The sequence below is a fragment of the Aptenodytes patagonicus genome, chromosome 5 (genome assembly GCF_965638725.1).
Source record: "Aptenodytes patagonicus chromosome 5, bAptPat1.pri.cur, whole genome shotgun sequence".
Classification (NCBI taxonomy): Eukaryota; Metazoa; Chordata; class Aves; order Sphenisciformes; family Spheniscidae; genus Aptenodytes; species Aptenodytes patagonicus.
This window is the reverse complement of record NC_134953.1, coordinates 29,969,105-29,988,577: the sequence shown is the minus strand read 5'-3', so window position 1 is coordinate 29,988,577 and position 19,473 is coordinate 29,969,105. Positions and strand designations below refer to the sequence as shown.

The 19,473-nt window shown below is 38.6% G+C and overlaps 1 protein-coding gene across 1 annotated transcript in view; it reads left to right on the top strand.

Annotated features, from left to right (window-relative positions):
- Positions 1–19,473, top strand: part of ADAM12 (ADAM metallopeptidase domain 12) — a 187,246-nt gene that overhangs the window by 160,744 nt on the left and 7,029 nt on the right. Inside the window, exons 14-21 of the mRNA XM_076338142.1 lie at positions 1,326–1,521; positions 8,898–9,006; positions 9,114–9,312; positions 11,773–11,850; positions 13,983–14,091; positions 17,199–17,334; positions 17,982–18,090; positions 18,558–18,740. Of these exons, the coding sequence (XP_076194257.1) occupies positions 1,326–1,521; positions 8,898–9,006; positions 9,114–9,312; positions 11,773–11,850; positions 13,983–14,091; positions 17,199–17,334; positions 17,982–18,090; positions 18,558–18,740 (1,119 nt within the window). The remainder of the gene's footprint in view (positions 1–1,325; positions 1,522–8,897; positions 9,007–9,113; positions 9,313–11,772; positions 11,851–13,982; positions 14,092–17,198; positions 17,335–17,981; positions 18,091–18,557; positions 18,741–19,473) is intronic.

Below are 19,473 nucleotides of genomic sequence, written 5' to 3'. Positions count from 1 at the left end.
TTGAGCATTAAGACACTTGCATTTCATGTAAGCAATTAAAAAAATTCTCAAACTGTAAGTTACTGAAGGAGCAGATCAACAAACTTTTTTAATGGTGTCTGTGCTATTTGTAGCCACTTCATTTGCCCTTCCAAAACCTCTTCTTTTTTCATGAACTTTTATATGCCTTGATTTTTTTCACGCTTATATGAATGTTGTGCTCTGGCAAGCAGTCATTAAATGCTGGACCCTCTTTTTATGGGAAGACTCTTAAAATATTAATTCTGTCAACAGCATATATATTTTTAATGGCAGATCATCAGGTCTTGTGGACTCCTAATGTACTATAAAAAGCCAACTTGCTGCAGGCATTTGCCTTCTTGAATTCTCAGACCATCTCTTGCATATGGTCTAATAAAGCATTCAGCAAGTTTCCATTGTGTCTGTGGCAAGCATCTGCCTAAAAGCTCAGTAGCAGCAAGCTGTCAAAACAGCTAGCAAATGCTTTTTAGCAAAATCAATCTTTATGTCTTCTTGCTTTTTACCAAAGGCACTGTGGTGATGCAGTTAAAATTCAGTGTTGCTCCCAGAGCACGCCCATCTTTTGTGGTTGTTGTTGATAAGTGAATGTTCAGACTGGCACATTCCACCATTGCCTACTGGTTGCCTTCAGCTCTGAAAAAATGTAGTTATCCAGGGAAATCAGGACAGGACAGGAACAGTTACATGGACTCGTTGTATAATTAAGTTGAAGAAGATCTTGATGCCCATGACAGAGCGACATTTCCATGAGGAAATGCACCTCCATCCCAGGAAGCTGTCAGGCAGCTGAATCCAGAGTCAGGTGGGCTGGTGGGTTCACAAGCCATAACATAACAGATAACATAATGTTACATGATCAGCTGGCTGCCCTGGTCACTGCTGTGTTGTTACAGCCATATGGATGAAAAGGTTTCTGGTCTGACTTTTGGTCGTTGCTACAGAGCATCCTTTGCAATACAGCCCAAACTGTTTCTGTGCCTGTGTGTTTAGGCATGATTGCAGGAAGCACACTGAAAGATTTGGTTCATATTTGAAAACTAACAAAAGGCTGGATTTACCTTCTGACCTGAGCCACGTGAGTCATGTTTGCAGCTGCAAAAGTTTGGCCCTCCTTCCTGCCAAACCCTTTGCAACCTGTGTCAAATAAATGTATTTAAAGAGCTGTGTAATCCTTATACTGTCCTCTGCGGTCAGTTGGTGCAGAGCCAGTGGAAAAAGCTGTTCATGCGCTGCATGCGTTATACCGCTGCATAACTCCTATTGATTGGAATTACAGCAGTTAAGGGGTTTTGTTTGTTTTGCAGTTAAAACCAGCGGGGATTTCTTGCAGAGAGTCAAGTAATTCCTGTGATCTGCCAGAGTTTTGCACAGGAGCCAGCCCTCACTGCCCAGCTAATGTGTACCTACACGATGGGCACGCATGCCACAGGGTGGACGGTTATTGCTACAACGGCATATGCCAGACCCACGAGCAGCAGTGTATCACCCTCTGGGGCCAAGGTGAGTTTGAGAACCAGGAGATCTGTTTATGAGATAGAGTTGAAAAAAAAAGCGTGTGATTATAGAGGGATTTGGGGAATTTCATACAGTACCAATCTGTATCTATTCTTTTCTGAAATGGAGAACTGAATAATGAGGGAATCATTTTGTGATTCATTTTATCCTTGATTTGCAGTTGTGTTCATTTCTTGCAGCAAGAGGTAGAGAGCAACAGTAACTAGGTTCATTCTGCAACACTGCTGCAAATGGCTATGTGAACTTAGACAAATCATTTAATACTGACTTTGATATGGCCTTATGTCATCCTACAAAGTGCTGAACACTCCTCACAGGTTGAAATCACATCCCTTTTCAGACTGGTATGTAAGCTTCCTTCTGTGCTCTAAATTGCTCATCTGCAAAATATATATGTCTGTCTACACCCCAAAACAGAGTTCAATATTTGACATTAACGTAAGATTCTTGTATCATTTTGTGTATTTTATTAATTGGTGTTACCTTGTAAACCTGCCTCCTGACAGTACTCTTAGCAGAGTATGCACTGAAGCAGAAGGAGATTTTATTCTCCCATGGGAATTTACATTCTTTTTGCAAAAAATCTTATAGCATGAGTTCTTGGGTTATCCTAAACAGATGATATCCCAGGAACGGTGTTCAGCTTTCTGTTACGTCCTGTGGCCCTTCCACTGAAATATGAGTATTAACTCAGCATTTTGCTATTGCCTCCAGCATCGCTGGGGACAAGTCATGTCCACTTCAGCATCTCACTTGCCCCCTCTCACAAGGGAAAAATACTTCAAACTCTCCTGAAGAGAAGCATTATTTAGAGCTATATTTAATTATCTCTTTTAAACTAACATTTTCCACTCCCTTAGCCTCCCTCAATTCAGTATCTCTCTGCCTTTAACTCTGTTTCAAAACTTATGTATCAATATAATGACACACAGATGTTTCCCTTGGTCAAAACCCTCATCAGAAGTCTATTGAGGAATTTATCTGTTATCTTCACAGGGACTTGGACCATTCAAAATTTTTGTTTTAAAGAGATCTGAAGAAATAATGCCACTGATGCAGAGAGGTTAGCTTGGTCACGTGGGTATAAGAACATGTTAGAGGAGTTCCAGTTTAAAATTAAACTCCCCATGTGGAACAAACCATGCATCTGATATACTCCTCCGAATCCCACTCACGTCGTAGAGTTAATATGAGCTCATATAGGCATGTACAATTATAGCCTCCAGTCTTAGTCATACTGGGATTTTTAATCCCCTGGACACACAGGCATTTTCTCTTGTATAAAGCAAAATCTCCTTATGAACCAGTTTCCCATGCCATGGAAAGTTACTTGGTAGGACTGTTAATAATTTCAGTCGCTGAGAAAAATTCAACTAAAGGTCAGGGAGCTGAATTGCTGCAGCTCCCTTGCCAGGTCTGTTTCCTAACACAGCACGTCCTCCAACCCCCCCGGGGTCCCCTAATTCTGTCTTGTCTTCCTTTTTGGAGGATTATTCAATATGGGCACTGCTGTGCGTGGAGTCTCCAGTGGTCAAGGCTATGGTGGTCTGCTTATGAGAAAGATTACTGTGTTAAGAACAAAGTTCAAACAGACTTTAAGTGGAATACCCTTATTTGTGTTGGGAATACCCAAGGATAAAGATTTTGAAAGGGAGGATGGGACATTACCAAACTTGAACTGAAAGGCTTGATTCTGATCACATTGTTGGAAGTATAAATTAGAAATAATGCCAGTAAAGTAAACCTTCAAACAGTTTAGCAGATAGGGTTCAAGCTAAAACCAAGGCCTATATTCTGGAGTTAAAGACTAGGGATGTGAGTATCCACCACTTGATCATATCTGGTTGGAGTATGAGCTGGCAGTTGCGGGGTGGAATGGGAAGAGGGCTAGGTGGGCCATGCAGTTGGAAAAATATCATGGGACAGATAAAAAAACTTTCCTTCCAATCTTGCTTGCAGCAGAAAGAGAGACTTGATATTCTAAGATGTTGTCTCTGGACATCGTATCAAAAAGATGCATTTGAACCTTTTACCAGACTGTTGCAATTGATTAAAATTGTTTTTAACTGTGTATGTTGGAGTGGAGGAGTAGTTGTATGTTTTTTTAAAAAAATTCTATACTGTAAAGAGAAAACAGATCATAGTTCATTTTTTACATTAATTCCTTTTTTCTTCTTCCCAGTAGGAGAAAGCCATGCAGAACAAAATCCAATAACTTTTCTTAAAATAATATTCAGTATATTGAATCTTTTGTATATCTTTCTTTATTCATCAGATTACAGATGTCCAGTAGCCCAATGATAAACATCAATCTTCATATTTTTAGGTCTAGCTAAAGAAAAATGATGAGCACTGTCAGAGCTTGTTTACATTAGGCTGAGCAATAGGAACCTGTTTCCAGAAAGAAGTACTTGCATTTCCTTGGGGTTTTTTATTTCAACAGATAAATTCAAATCAAATAGAGGAATATTTTTTGCTATTCCCTATCTGCAATAGCATGGAAAGCTTGGTGTGAAAGTGTGGAGGAGCACCTGGGGACAGTCTCTGAAAATAGCCATAAATTCCTCTTAAAGACCAAGTTCATTGCCAGAACACACAAATTTCTCTACTCTCTCTCTCACTTTAATTCATGGCATTTTTCTTTTTAAGAAGCAACATGCATGAATTGCTTGTGACCTTTTTTGTTTCATATTCAAAAATATCAAATTGCACTGATCTGACCTATTGATAGTAGTGTGACTGAAAGATACATCGATAGTAATGCATCTGTGTAATGTCTGGTACCCCACTGGCATTTTCCGGGAGCAACTAGATACACAGATAAAGCTACTTAAGAAAGAGAAATTATTGATTACCAAGAAACAGATGATTCTCAGCTTTAGACTCATGGCTTTTTCTACATTGACAAGAAAATTCTTCTTTAGGGAAGGAAAGGAGATGTTTGTCAGTGTGTTTTCCTACTTTTCCCCAAGAGGGAAAAAAAGTAATGATTTTGGGGAGCCAATGGCAGGCATTGACTTAATAATTAGAACATACTTAAATTTGTTGCAGAGACATGGCCATTTGTTTAGGCAGGAACAGTCTTAATTTCAATGTCAATACTTGTTACAAAGGCCTGTCACTGCTGTAAGAGCTTTGCAGTTTTTTCCAGGTACAACCCTATAGGCAAAATAGATAGACTTCCCATCTAAGTTAGCTGACCAAACCATTGCTAACTGTTTTTTGCAAAAATACTGATTTATCCAAGCACTGTAAAGATTTGAATTCAGTAAAATCAAACTATTTTGATCATCACAGATTTATGGCCAGGCCTTTTCTTTTCGAGATGTGAAAGGCATTAAGCCATATTCTCAGAGGTACTGAGAGCTAGGATACTCCTTAAGTGCAAAAAATAACAGCTCAACCCCATCTCGCTCCTGCACAGGGATCCCTTAACAACAGGGATCACCAAGGTGAAGAGAGAGGCCAAGGGGAGCTTGTGGAAAGTTTGCTTTGCATCATCAGTGCAGTAAAACAAAATTAATGAGATATAAAATCCAGGTGCAAATCACATGACAGAGAACTGTATTTTTATGCTTATATTTATTTATACAGTTGTTCGTGGTGCTAGTTGGCATAGCCTGAGCGACAGAACTTCAGTCTGTTACTCGGAGGTTGGTTTTTTTCCCCCTCTACACCCAGAAACACTGTATAATATTTTTAAATAAGTCTTGAGACAATGTTGGGAACTGAATTGAAATATCTTTCTTTTCTGCTGTCATCCTGATATCGGGTGTTTCTCTGTTCTTGGAATCAGCACCATGGTCAGAAATTTCTCTCTTCTCCTTCGCGAAACCGTGACGGTATTTTCTCATTGCAGCAGGTCTTGCACTGATCTGAAATGACACAGCATTTCTGTATCGCTTCCAAAAGCATAGAACATCTCTCTTTCTTGCAACTGTATAGAGAAGAAGTGGGCTCATCAATATACACATTTGGAGAAAAAAAAGTCTCCAGGCTGACAACGGCAGTGGTGAGCTTTGACCTTCTGCAGTTTCAAACGGCTGATTTAATCCCTTGAATAAGGCTTGGCGTGGAAAGGCTGACAGGACCTTAATTACAGGGTCACGATACTATAATTATCAATAGCAAAGTGAAATAAACTCTGCTCATCCAGCTCAAAGCACTTAATAACCACTGGAAATCTTTCACAAATCATTTTGCCTTTGCCTGTAGAGGTAGCAAAATAGAGAAAGACAGGACTTTCTGCTTCAGTTTATATGATGCAATCATGATAAATGGGTTTCCTCCAGAAACACAACATTACAATTCTTTTCCTTAAACATCCTCTGAAAACCTCCTTTTAACTTTGGTAGCTCCATCTGTTCAGCTTCTTACACTCTGATATGTTTTCATCTATAAAAAAGTCCAGGTATTGTGAGAAACCAGTCAGGAGAGGGAACAGCCATCTGAATCCCAAGCAACAATGTGTTTTGGTTTGATACCAAAGACAGAAATTGAAGCTAGATTTTGGTTTACAAGCCGCAGATGATCATTGGGTACCAGGTGCTTTCATACACAGACTGCTCTGAGACTGGCAGGGGAGCATTTTTTGGTACTCCATGAGATCTGTTTTCTTGTCAAGAAAACACTCCAACATTGGTTGGAGTTAAAGCTCACTGTCTGAGCCCTGCAAGGATGCTGCAGATGTGTTCTTTTTCCTGCAGGCTGCTTTCCATCATGTGTAGCACACTTGACACCTACATTCAAAAAAAACAATCAAACAAAAAAAGTTTCACCAGGTGAAAGAGGAAGATAAATACCTTAAACTCTCTTAGCATTTCAGTGAGCCCTTTCTCCCTTTAACACCATTTTTTTAATATGTCTTTGTTAGGTCCCTTACAGTCAAAGCACAGGACATGAGCATTCATTTTCCTTTTGGCAGATTTTGGAGCCCCACTCCACTCTGGGGAAGGAGTGTCTGTGCTCTGGGCTGCTGCTGACACATCTCCAAGGAAGCCTCCAGTCATTGCAATAATACGCCATTGGCTGAACTAGATGGGACACAAGGCTCCCAGCCAAGAAAAAAAACGAGACCCGTAGCAATTGCATATGATGGTGGTAGATGCGGGGGGGCTTATTGCTTTGGCGAGGTAGGTCTGAGCAAGTCGGTCTTTGCAGATGTGGGAGAAAAAGCAGATTTACTTGGCCTCTTGCTTACAGCAGGTTTTTTTCCTTTCCTCCCCTTCACTTCTTAATCTGGCATAGTATATGCACATGTTAATGTTTGTATCAAGCTGAATAGTTAGTGTGCCTGCCCTGGAAAGACAAGGAGGAATCTACATGCTCAAAATGGAAATTTTACTTTTGCTTTTTGCGCAGTGCCTTGTCTGGATGCTTTTGTTGATTTTTTTGATTATTGCTTGTGGTTTAATGAAAAGAAGTGAAAGAATCCTCTATGAGTCCCTTTTAATAGTTCCAGGTTTCAGAAATATTCTGAACTCAGCAAGCTTGATCGTAATCTTCCAAAGAATTTCAAGCTCTTGTCCTGCTCTCCAGGGAACCAGCAGCTCATATTCTGTTCCTTCTGTGCCTTTCTTTCTGAGTTTTCCAGTTTCAGTATGTAAAAATGTTAGAAGGAAAAGAGGGTGCCATCTTAAGCCTCTCCAAGTTTTAATATTTTCTCCTTAATAGCATTAGATTGCTGTTCAGCAGTATATAATATTAGTCAGGCTTCTGGCTGTGAAATGCAGATAATTAAGGCTGTAAGCTTTAAGTTATTAGTGAAAAGATCCACACTAACTGGAAGTTTTACAATTATACTTGTATTTTCTTCTCCAGGAATTTGTCCCCCTTTTTTTTTCTAAACCTTCTTCCTCTTTGAAGGCTTTCAAACGAAATCTTCAGGATGGTTTAAATAAATGATATGTTTTACCCACAGTTAGAGGCATACACATTGGAAGTGGCTCAAAACATTTGAAAAAAAATGTAACGTTAACTCAGATATTCTGTCTCTGTTAAAGATCTGGGAACACTGTAGAAATGGTATATTCTCAGCCTTTAGGCTATCACATCACTTGTTGGCAGTTCTTTTTGTTTTTGTTCGGCTGACCTATCAAAAGTACAAAAATGTATCTAGCAGATATCTGTTAAGAGTTTTAGCCAGTGTATCTCCTTATGACCTCGTCTCCTCAAAGCAAGGCTGTCTATTGGAGTAGTTGAAATGTTGGCAATGACTTAATTGTGCTATTAATTATCTTCATGGAAAGAAAATATGGGGTAGTAAAGGGCCCTAGCAAAGGGCCTCTTAGTCTTACAAAGAGCAGCAATTATTGGCTGGAGATAAAATCCACACTTCACATTAAAACAAAGGGATTAAATTCTAATACATGGACTAATTAATCATTGCAACAGTCAAACCAGGGAAGTAGATCCTCCACCTCTTAGACATTTCAGATGAACGCATGTATCTTCCCCTAGAAGGTATTCAATACTTGGTCATAATCTGGGGAAAAATGGACAGGAGGTTGTCTGTATAAGACATTAGAATAGATGTTCTACTAGTACCTTTTAACTTCTAAAATGTAGGAATGAGTAATCTGTCTGCACAAACATTTCCAGTACTACTCCCATCAGGGAAGTTCCTTTGCTGTTAGGACATGTCTCCATTATAAAAGGCTATGTTAGATAAGAACCAGATGCTGCCTGTCTTCCCAGATTCCTACTTCTTCCACTATGGTAGAAATGACCCTTCATTCAAGCCAGTCTTTCCTCTCAGGAGTGAATTTACTGAGCGTTAAGGTGGGGATGGGTTCTCTTCTTCTCCCCAGCTTGAGCTAACAGCAGCATATTCTCTTTGCCATGTCATGTGTTGGTGGTTTTACAGTCACACAGCACTCTAGTTTGCAACTGGACTTTTTCTGGTTTCTTGTTGTTCTGAATTGCACTTACAAAGGCCTTTCTTGAAAAGTATTTTCTTTGGCTTCAGCTCTTGTGCTCTTGCTAGAATCATGTGGACTCCTGTAAAAAGAAGAGAGTTAACTTAGAAGCTGGCCTTTGTCTTCACCAAACTAGATTTGGCGTTTGCTAAAAGTTTTTGTGTCCTAGGAGGATTCACGAGAGGGATATCATCTAGAGAAATTCTGAAAGAGAATGAACTCTGTATTGTCTATTGCTCAGCATTGCCCAGAGAGACAAATAGCAGTGGAAGACCTGCACATTCAGGCTCTTCAATTAGCATGCTGATCCAGCACAACTGTTTTGTTGTGCTTCATCAATATGCAGATCACATCTTACCTTCCCCTAAAGCATCAGTGGAGCTCAAAGAAAATTATTAAAAACACCTTGTATGAGATGAAAGTTCTGATTAGGTTTTGTTTCAGGTGCAAAACCTGCTCCTGGGATCTGCTTTGAGAGAGTCAATTCTGCAGGTGATCCTTACGGCAACTGTGGCAAAGACTCCAAGAGCTCCTTTGCTAAATGTGAAGCCAGGTAGGGTCTCTTCCTACAAACACAGGAACAGATGGAAGGGTGGTGGGAGAGGGCTTATGATATTTAAAATTATTTAACTGATTTTTCGTTTTGTTTATTTCCTTCAGAGATGCTAAATGTGGAAAAATTCAGTGTCAAGGGGGAGCAAATCGACCTGTAATTGGTACCAATGCTGTTTCCATAGAAACTAATATCCCACTTCAGGAAGGTGGCAAGATTCTGTGTCGTGGTACCCATGTGTATTTGGGTGATGATATGCCCGATCCTGGTCTTGTGCTGTCAGGAACCAAGTGTGAAGATGGAAAAGTAAGGTTCTGAAATAATCCCAAACAAGGAGAACATCACTACCCTCATGCTGCAAAGTATTTTGTACTAAACTGACTGGTTTTTGCTTTGCGTTTTTTTTTCCCACAAAAGAATTGTTTCTCATGCTCACACTGAGTCAGATTTTTACTCCTTTCTTCTTTTGGCCACTGTTCTGGATTGCAGATTTGCAGATGCAATGCAAGTTGCTTAAGTTTATAACTGGTTTATTGAGGACAGTCCCAAGTATCTGTCCATGTAGGCTAGAGGTTTTCTGCAAAATAAGTACAGCAAAATACATTACAGGATCGTTAATGAATTTCTGAGGAGTTCAATGTATTCACTTTCCCAGTGTCTATGGCATTGCAAAATTGTCATTAACTTCACTTTAGGTTTCAAAATGTATTATACCTGCTGATTATGGTTCCTCCCCCTTTTTTTTTCTTGCAGGAAAAGCCCGATCTCTATGCACTATTAGAAAAATATAAACCCATTGATGTTCAGCCACCAAAACTGATTTTTGCAATCATATTTTGCAAACTTTGTGAATTATCCGATGTGAATGTAGTCCAAATTTCATACGGCTGTCTCATTCTTAGTTCTTCTTTTCTGAGAAAAGGAACAGAGAAAGATGGGAGACAGCCATGAATTTACAGTGGGGGAGGAATGGGAAGGAGTCCAAAAACTATTGAAATGAAGAAGGTTTCCATACCCTCAATGGATTGAGGGTATACTTGTAAAAAGAAAAAAAAAAAGTGCTTTGATAATTTGTGGTAAATTCAAGTAAGCCTCTGAATTTCTGAATGCTTTTGAATTATGTCGGATTATCACGCTGCATTGGGAACAGGTTTAAAATACGTCCCTAGGGAAACTACAGTTCTGTTACAGGAAAACAACCCTTACAACATTTCTAAGTCAATCCGTTATAAAGTGTCTTTTCAAAGGAAATTCAATGCTGGGAAAGCACCCCATTATGTTTTACTAATGAGTATTTAATCTTTCTAATCTATCTAATCATACACACACATACTATAGAATACACAGGCTAATACTTATGAAATTGTATGTTTTACTTTGAGGACATTAGTGCGTTTGTATTATGGATTAAGAATATGAATTTAAATATTCTTGAGTTTTCTAAGCTGAAGATACACGATTTGAAATGCAGCCATTTTAATGTGATCAAAATTCTGTGTGCTACTGCACTGTGAATATTTGAATTGTGAATACTGCTGTAATCAAACCATATTCTCTACACGCATGCATGTTGATGCCAATTCACTCTAATTTCCTTTCCATTTTTCCTTCTCCCCAGGGAATAAGTGCCCTGATTAAGCATCCCTGTCGTCTCCTTCAACACTATTCCCTGCTTAATGCTAATTATTGTGACTGACTTTTAGTGCTACTGAACTGAACTGCAGTTAAACATGAGCAAAATTGTGCAGTGATTTTTTTTCTTTTTTTTTTCTGTCAACATAGCATAGTAACAGTTATTCCAGTCCTAATTTCTTCTTTTTTCAGTTTTGGGTAGGATAAGTTCTCATTACTGACATCTTGATCAGTCATTTGATTGTTTGATGGTATTATTAGATGGTACTAATCTTGCTTTACCTCAATTTTCACCTATATTGGCAGAGTAAAGTTTACCCGTAATGACTGGAAAACAAAAAAATTTGAATTTTATTACTCTGCATATGCTATTTGTTTACTTCCATTTCCTATAAGAATTATTATTACACTTCAAATATGGTTGGTTTGTATTTGACACCAAAAAATTGTTTAGCTTGGGAAAACTCTTAGAAAGGTCTCAGTTTTGCTGAAGAACAATGATGAGCCCATATATATCAATGACCTCAGTTAAATATTCAGGCTGTCCTGGGTCCAAGTTCTGTACTAGCATGAAAAAGTATTGCACTATTGATATAAACAGAACTATGCTAATTTACACCACGAGGGGACCTGAACCTTTCCTTGAGGAATCATCTGCTGCTGTGAAGACATGAATGCAGCCAGATCAGGTACATGGAAGAATCCTGCTCAGTCCTGAAAAAATGCATATTACTGTTTTTTAAATTGGCTTAAAAAAACCCCAAACCCCAGCAGCTCACCACTAGTTCCACTTCAGTGAAACTGTGTTTATTTACACAAGCTCAGCATATCAACCAAATATGAACTATGTCTGAAATTCAGTATTGGCCAGGATGCCAATCAAGAGCAGAATTTAACTTCCACAGATTTGGACCTAAAAGACTTACAAAGGCATAACAAGAAGAAGACGACACCTAATTCTGGTGTCATTATCTTTTTGTCAATGTAACGTTGTCAATGCAGCATGTGGACTAGGAAATCTTTAACTGCTAAAAGAACCATTGATGGATGAGCAGACATACAGAGAGGGACATGATGCCTTGTGAGCACCAGCAGTTCTGTCCCTATTAAAACTCTTTTTCTCTTATTTTGCAGATTTGCCTTAATCGCCAGTGCCAGAATACAAGTGTTTTTGGTGTACATAAATGTGCAACAAAGTGCCATGGACGTGGAGTAAGCATTATAGGAACACTTTTTTTATGATCAGTCAATAAACACTGGACAAGAAATCATTTTATGTAATAGCTTTGGGATCTATGATTGTTTGTAATGTATCGGTCAAAGTCACTGCAATACTTTTTTATTATGTATTTCCATTTTCAGTGTCCCTTATATGAACTGCAAGAAATGAAATTATTTTTATTTAACAAAGAAATATTTATCAAGCAGTAATTGTGTTGTTCTTAATTAACAGTCTGTGATAAAAAGGAATTTTGTCATCTTCAAAGCAATTTTAAGTCTAAACTTCCTTCATGAAGAATTCCCATAAACATTTAAAAAAATACAGTTTCTATGTGGATACAGAACAGTTAAAATATGCATTTGAATTGAGAGTCAAATGGAAAAGCATTTCCAAAAGTATTAAAATAAAGTAAAACCATATTGATGAGTTTCATGGTATGAAAGTGGTGCAGGATGAAAAATTTGATTATATCATTTAATAATATCAAAGTCTTTTGAAACCTCGTTTATATTATGAAAATGTTAATTATGTCAACTATGCCTTATTAACCTTGATTTGCTGATGATCTGTTTGTTTCTGTGAAAAGCTGTGGCAACTACATTGGAAGAGCCATAGGAAATTCTCTGTCCTCTCCTGAGGAGGGATTTTAATTTGCTTTAACTTATTTTATCATCCCACATTTGAAAAACCGTGCAGCGTTGATGGTGCTGCATGTTATCATTGTGCTGGGATGAGCATCAGCTTAGACTGGCATCTTTATGTCTGTACAATGGAGAACCTCTGGTGACTCCTGGGTAGCAAAAAATGACCTCATGGAATTGTAGATGGGAACTCCCATAGCGCTTTAATTTAAAAAATAATGCTTAACGAATGATATTTTTAATTATCTTGCTGTCTTTGAAAAGTAAATCTTTTTTTTTTTTTGCATTTTACATGACCATAGCCAGTCTAAAGCTGTGTGAATGATATTTTAATACTCTGCAGACACAACCAGCATAGTCTTTCTGAAAGCCTGCCAGCTGACCTTGCCAGAAAAATGCATATTTGCAAACTCCTGTGAACTAACTAGTGTCTTACTGAGAAACCCATTTATTAATTTATTGTGTGGTTTCTTGTTAGCACAGAATTTAGGACCATATTGACAACTAGCCCTAAGCCCAAAAATCAGTTTGAGCATCTACATGTAACTGTGCCATCTCTCTCCTGTGCAACAAAATTTTTGGCCCGTTCAGTTCATGTATTCTGTCGATACAGCATGGAGCTTTAGCCTCTGTATTAGTCACATAGCCACTGCTTGGGTGGTAGCAAAAGGAAATAAAAAGCAGTCCTTCTTTTGATGGGTGTTTGGGACTGTGGGACCTCCTGAGGAAAAAGCCATGAGTCTACCGGCTCCTTCTGCTCTGTGCAGGGGGAACAGGCTGATGTTAATGATGGACTCTAGGCCTTTGGAGCTCTCTTATTCCGCAGGGAGCATTTGGTAAATCAGGTCTTGCTAGTTGTTCCTTAACTCAGATTAAAACCACCAGAACACTGAGGACTGTATCTTTACAGACAGTGCAGATGTCATATCAAAGGGAGGGTTTCCTCAGCCCTGATTCCATGTTCTTCCAGCAACTGGTTCATCTTAGAGCTGGGGGATCTGAGCAGTGGAAAAATCAGAATTCAGGCTAGTGCAAGCCCTTGATGGATAGGAGTGTTCAAGTGGGGTGACAAAGCTTTACAGCATTAACAGCGTAGAGGGACTCTTGTTCCTATGAAGGCAGAAGGAACAGAAGTTAGAAAGCAGATAATGCTGCTGGAGGCAAAGAGAGAATAAGACTTAAGAGTTGTGTGATTATCCTTACATTATTGAAGTTGTCAGCTGGTAGAACTCAAACAATTACCTGCCAAATAAATAATGCTTTTCTTAGGATCCTTGTTGCTCCGTGGTGTCTTGCACTCAGACTTGCTCTATGCCATCTTAGTTGTGCCAATAGGCAGACACCACTACATCTCTTTTCTTCTATAAGTTTTAATTCTTTCAGATGTGTCACTATCTGATTAGGAGGCCTTATCAGCCACTGCTGTTCTCAGATGTATAGGGTAATCCTTTTCATGTCAGGTCATTTGTCTTGTTTTGCAGGTCTGCAACAATAAAAAGAACTGTCACTGCGAGGCTGACTGGGCCCCCCCCTACTGTGACAAGCCAGGGTTTGGTGGCAGCATGGACAGTGGACCAATTAGGCAAGCAGGTTAGTAGTAATTCATGCTTTACTTGTTGTTTTCATGATAAAGAGTGGAAATACAAAGTGTCTTGTAAGCAATGAGCTTACAAGATTGGGAAATAAGTCAGTAAATCAAATAGCTTAATCCAAACGCATTGGCACCGACTTGAAAATTTAGTGAAGCAAAACCAAGGCTAGCTGAGTGCATCAATTTTCTTGCATAACTAAAGGCACAGCGGTCCTGGTGGGTTCTTTTCTTTGCCTTTCTTTCTTTGCGCCTTTCTTTCTTTGTGCCTTTCTCTTTGCCTTTCTTTTTTTTTCAGGATACATGGTCAAGTTTAGTAGCTCACTGTAATAAGCAGCAAATGGTATTGATTTAAGCCGAGGATGAGGAGCTAACTCCCACACTTGAGCTAATCCTGTTACCATGGCAGATGAATGTTGCAGTACTCTTGGATTCACCTTGAGATATGCCAAGCTCCGGTGTCCTCCACTGAGCGCATCAGGATAGAACTATCTTACTGTACACATAACCTGCTTCTGTAGTTGTGTGCCTAATGAAGAGTGGATATTGCAATGATTATAAATGCAAAATTATTGCATAATCAAAAAACAAAAATATATTTGATATTGTGCTTCTAAGGAGGATCTTTTGTATTGTGGAAAAGAGCAGATTTCTGACCATATCAGATTAAAAGTATATTTTATAGATAGCTTCAACACATTTACCAGATGTTGCCCTCACATATGATAATAGTAGGAGACGTGCATTTTCTGTAATTTGTATTTCAATTTCCCCTTGTTCAGAACATTGGCTATAGTATCTTACTTCACCTTTGGCCAACCTCAGAAAGAATTATTTCTACACATTGTGAATTTTATAGGATTTGATAATCATCACATGCCAATTTTTCTCCAGAGTACTGTAACTTTAGTGACTTCCATAGAGATGTTTCTGATTTATGTCTGAGCAAGGGACAGGACAAGCAGTCTACTCGCATATACATATATAAACTAAAACTTGCTGGAAAATGATCTGCATGTTTTCATATGAATAATGCTATTCAAAACCAAAATGGACTGTATTCTTTACATGCCAGATCCTGCAGTGAATTGTAATACTGGATTGATGACATCACAGTCATTTCCATGACAAAGCTTCACATTAGGATTTCACTGTTGAAAGATCTTTTTTTTTAAATACCTACCAGTCAGTAAGATAGCAAAGAAACTGTGCTCAGGCACTGAACAAGTGTGATTACTTGTGTGTTAAATGTTTTCTTTTAAGATTTGCTCTAAAGCATTATAGTCCTTTTTCAGCTTACCTGAAAGCTAAGTATCTAAAGAGCTACAAAATATAATATAATAATGTGCTGCGTAGAAAATGCTAACTGGAGAAGACAAATATAGGACATCTCTGATAATTCTTGCACTTTGTGTTTTGGAAGCCAACACTTCAATTTAACAGAAAATTGCTTTAACAATAGTTTAAGAGAGTGTTGTAGTTTCACCATTTTTCTGTAAAGACAGTGCTACATTCAGTAATACTGGGAATAAACAAATATGGAAATTGCTAGAGGACCTAATTTGCTATCACTGACACTTGGATTTAAATATGAACACTTGATGAGGTGGTTTGGATTATGATCCAAGTAGTTTGCACATCTCTAAATCAAAATACAGAAGGATTAGGTCAATAAAATAATTCCATCTTAGTCAAACAAGGCACATGGTCTCAGTATTTAGTAACTGATTTTACCCAACTGACTTAGAATAAACGTATGTGTTTGACACTCTGTATTTTTCTTACAAAGAAGCCCTAAATATTTGTTAGGTAGAGAAGTTAATTAATTTAAATTGCATTATCTTAGCTTATTAATTTTATTAATCTTTTAGAGATGGTGAGGTATTTATTATTCTGCAGTGCTATAAGGTAAAAAGTATAGCACTTCATGCCCCATCAAGCCCCACGTGTAGTTTGTTCAGTCAGTGTTGCTGACTGTGTTCACCAGCGTCCCGGTGAGTTTAGGCCAGCAGATGAGAGCCAGCTGGCTGAAAATCAATCAGGATAAGACTGAGACAGTGATGATAGGTTACCAGAGCAAAGATTAAAGATGTTTCTACTACTGTGGGAGTGTGCATTTTTTAGGTCAGCAGTCCTGAAGAATCACAACATCCTCTCCTCCAGGCAATGATCATATCACATACCCATAATGATCAGAGCTGCTGCTTACCTCTTCCTTTCTTTCAGCTGCAAGTCATCTAGTCAGGGTTCGTCTCACTATTGTGCCTCACTTAGGTCCCAGCAAGGTACTTAAAGCAGCTTAAAGCACTCTGAAAACTGGAACAAGTACAGAAGGCTGCAGCCCCTTGCTAAGCAGAGCATCCCTCTGAGAGCTTACAACACCGTTGCTGGAGGCTTTCCTTCGGCTCCTCGCTTGCCTCCAGATTGGACTTGACAGCCATCTGGGCTGGACCACAGTAGTCCAGATTTCAGACTGTTTGCCCAGTGCTAAAGCACAATGAAACCCTTAAAATCTGGTTATAAAGGAGCTAGTGTTACTGCTTATGTTTGAGGGACAGAATATTTAAAAGTTTGCACTTTACCAAACCATGATCTAGGCATTTCTGTCCCTTTTCTCTCCCCCTCAGCCTCTGTCTCCCTCCCACCCAGGCAGCAGGCAGCCCATGAAGAAGGTGCCAGTCGGCACTGCTACAGCCATCACCCTGTGGGTGTCTGGATGAGGCCGACAGCCCATACACCTTATGGCCCCGTTTGCAGGTCACAACCTAAGCAGAACTTCAGCATAGGTGCAGAGAGAGTACATGGAGATATTCATGATTGGACCCAGATACCTGACTAGAATAGAATAGAATAGTTCAGTTGGAAGGGACCTACAACGTTATATTTTAACCAATTTTTCCCCAATGTTAAATAACTTTAAAACAGAGCAAAATTCAAGCATCAGGATAGAAGAAATAAGAGTTTATTAGTCTTTAATTCATAGTTCGTTCACTTCACCTGCATTGCAGTTAGAAACCCGGGCCAGGCAGCAATGTCCTGCTCCATCCACATAACACATTTCAGTAAAGATGGCTCTTAATAGAAGTTAACTCAATGTGTTTTGTTGCAGATAATAAGAGTTTAACCATAGGAGTGTTGATAACCATTCTGTGCCTTATTTTTGCTGGATCAATCATGTATCTGAAAAGGAAGACTTTCATGAGATGGTTGTTTACAAGTAAAAAGACAACAATAGAGAAACTAAGGTATGATCATTTTCCCTAATTATACTCTGATAGATTCTAGTAGAAAGTAGCTGTAAACATGGCAGCTCTCATCTTCATCACAGTTCTATTCATCACAGAATGGTGTGAATATGTTAGAAAGAGCCAGCCTTAACAAAAATATTCACCAAGTGTTAACCGCGGTGTTTTTCCTGGTTTAGTTTAACTTTATTGATTGTTAGTAAATAATGTAGGTTTTGGTTTAACTATATATATCTTTTCTTTTGTGAGAAAAAATTAAGAAGTGAAGGAAATATTACCTTTATTTTCATTTGCTTGAAATAGTTTCATTACATTGCATGGCCTTTTATCTAAACTCAGTCAGGTGAGCTGAAACTTTTATATTTGAGGTCATTACTGTTTAAATGCTAGATTCATTAGAATAGTCTCTTGGGTGTTACAAAGCTGCATTTCCACAGATTGCAGAAGCTAATTTAACAGACTACTGGTTTTCAAAAAATCAATATTTATTTTTATTCTTGCAGGAGCACTAGACAATTTTTACTTTCCTTGTTTACTATAAAAAGTCAGAAAGTCCTTGCAAAATCTCATTCTGAAAAGAGGCTACTGTTTAAAAAAATGTTATAAAGTAGAATGTTGCGTTCAACAAATATATGTTTGTATTACAGGTCTGTGAGTCCAGCAAGACCTTCCAGTTCATCTGAGCCTAGTCATGTTCATACCACGTCTCTCAGTAAAAATCTCATCATGAAGCCACAAAATACAAACATACAAAAAGTGAGTCCCTAAATAGTTAAAAAAAAAAAAAGGGGGGGGGGAGAAAAAAGCCTATTATATATTTTGGATCTTATTTAAGTAATTTATTATAACACAATTATTACATGATCTTAATATCATGTAGAACTAACGGTATGTAAAATGAGAGAAGATGTAGGTTTCAAAATACATTTATGGCTTCCAAGTTTTAGACAGGTGGAGATGTCAAGTGCAGGAAAGAAATAGTTTAGTCGCCAGGATAGAGCCAGCCGGCTTACACCAGAACAGTACAGGTAAATGGTGAAGGATTAGTGCTTGAGTAGGACTCTGGAAGCTGTTAATTGCTTCTCTGGTTGCAGAGGTGTTGAAGGTAGGTGAAAGCAGAGTAGAAGAGAAAAGCAAGTGAATAACATAGATTTTAAAGTAGTAATGCTTATGTCAACTCTTGATGCTTATAACTTTTTGTTGGGGTGGGGTTGTTTTTTTAGAGAGATGGTCCAAGACGACCACTGCCATATCAGATCATCGACATTAGTAACCCCGTGAAGACACACAATTTGTCACAATTAAAAACACCGCAGCGAGTCCTTCCACCCCTTCCCCAGCTGCCATGTCATCATGCTGTGCCTGAAAGACCCTTGCCAGCTAACCCTTCACTGAGGTTCACCCAGGTGACCACTGATTTTCTTTTAGTTTCTCTTCTATTTAATATTTAGAGTGTGTTTATCTGCATGTGGTGAATAGGAATGAAGTGTTTTCTCATCTTTCATACTGGTCTTTTTCCACAGTATTTCCTTTATACTTTGTACAAGTTTAGAAATGCGGTGTAGATAATTTCATAAAGATACCTTAAGTTCCCATTTTGCTCATGAAGGTTATATTGGTTTATGCTGACTGAGGCTGTGATCCTAAAACTTAGGATCCTGAACTCCCTTTTGACGACGCGAAAGACACAACAGAATAAACAAGCTCCATACTACAGGCAAACACAGGCTCACCTTGCCAGCTGCCCAACCAGAGGGGAAACTGTAGTGCTTGTTAGCAAGGTACCAAATACAGTGATACAGTTTAGGAAGTCAAGTTGCAGATGTCTTGAGCAAGAGCAAAAGGTATATTAGCTTGATGTGCTTCTGTTCTGCCGAGGGGTGTATGAATTGCTTTTTTTTTTCCCAGAGCACAGATCTGAAAAGCAGACTTGTAATTACCCACACTATTTCATGCAGATGTACCTTTCATTGCAATGTTTAAATAGAGCTGGTAACCCTTTTTTTTGTAATAAGATGCATCTCAAGGTGATGTTCAGGGTAGATGAAGTTGTCTGTGCAGTTGTCTGTATTAAATTGACCCTTTTCTTGTCACTGGCTTCTCTCTTTTGGTTGCATTTGTAGCGTGACTGTATCTAAG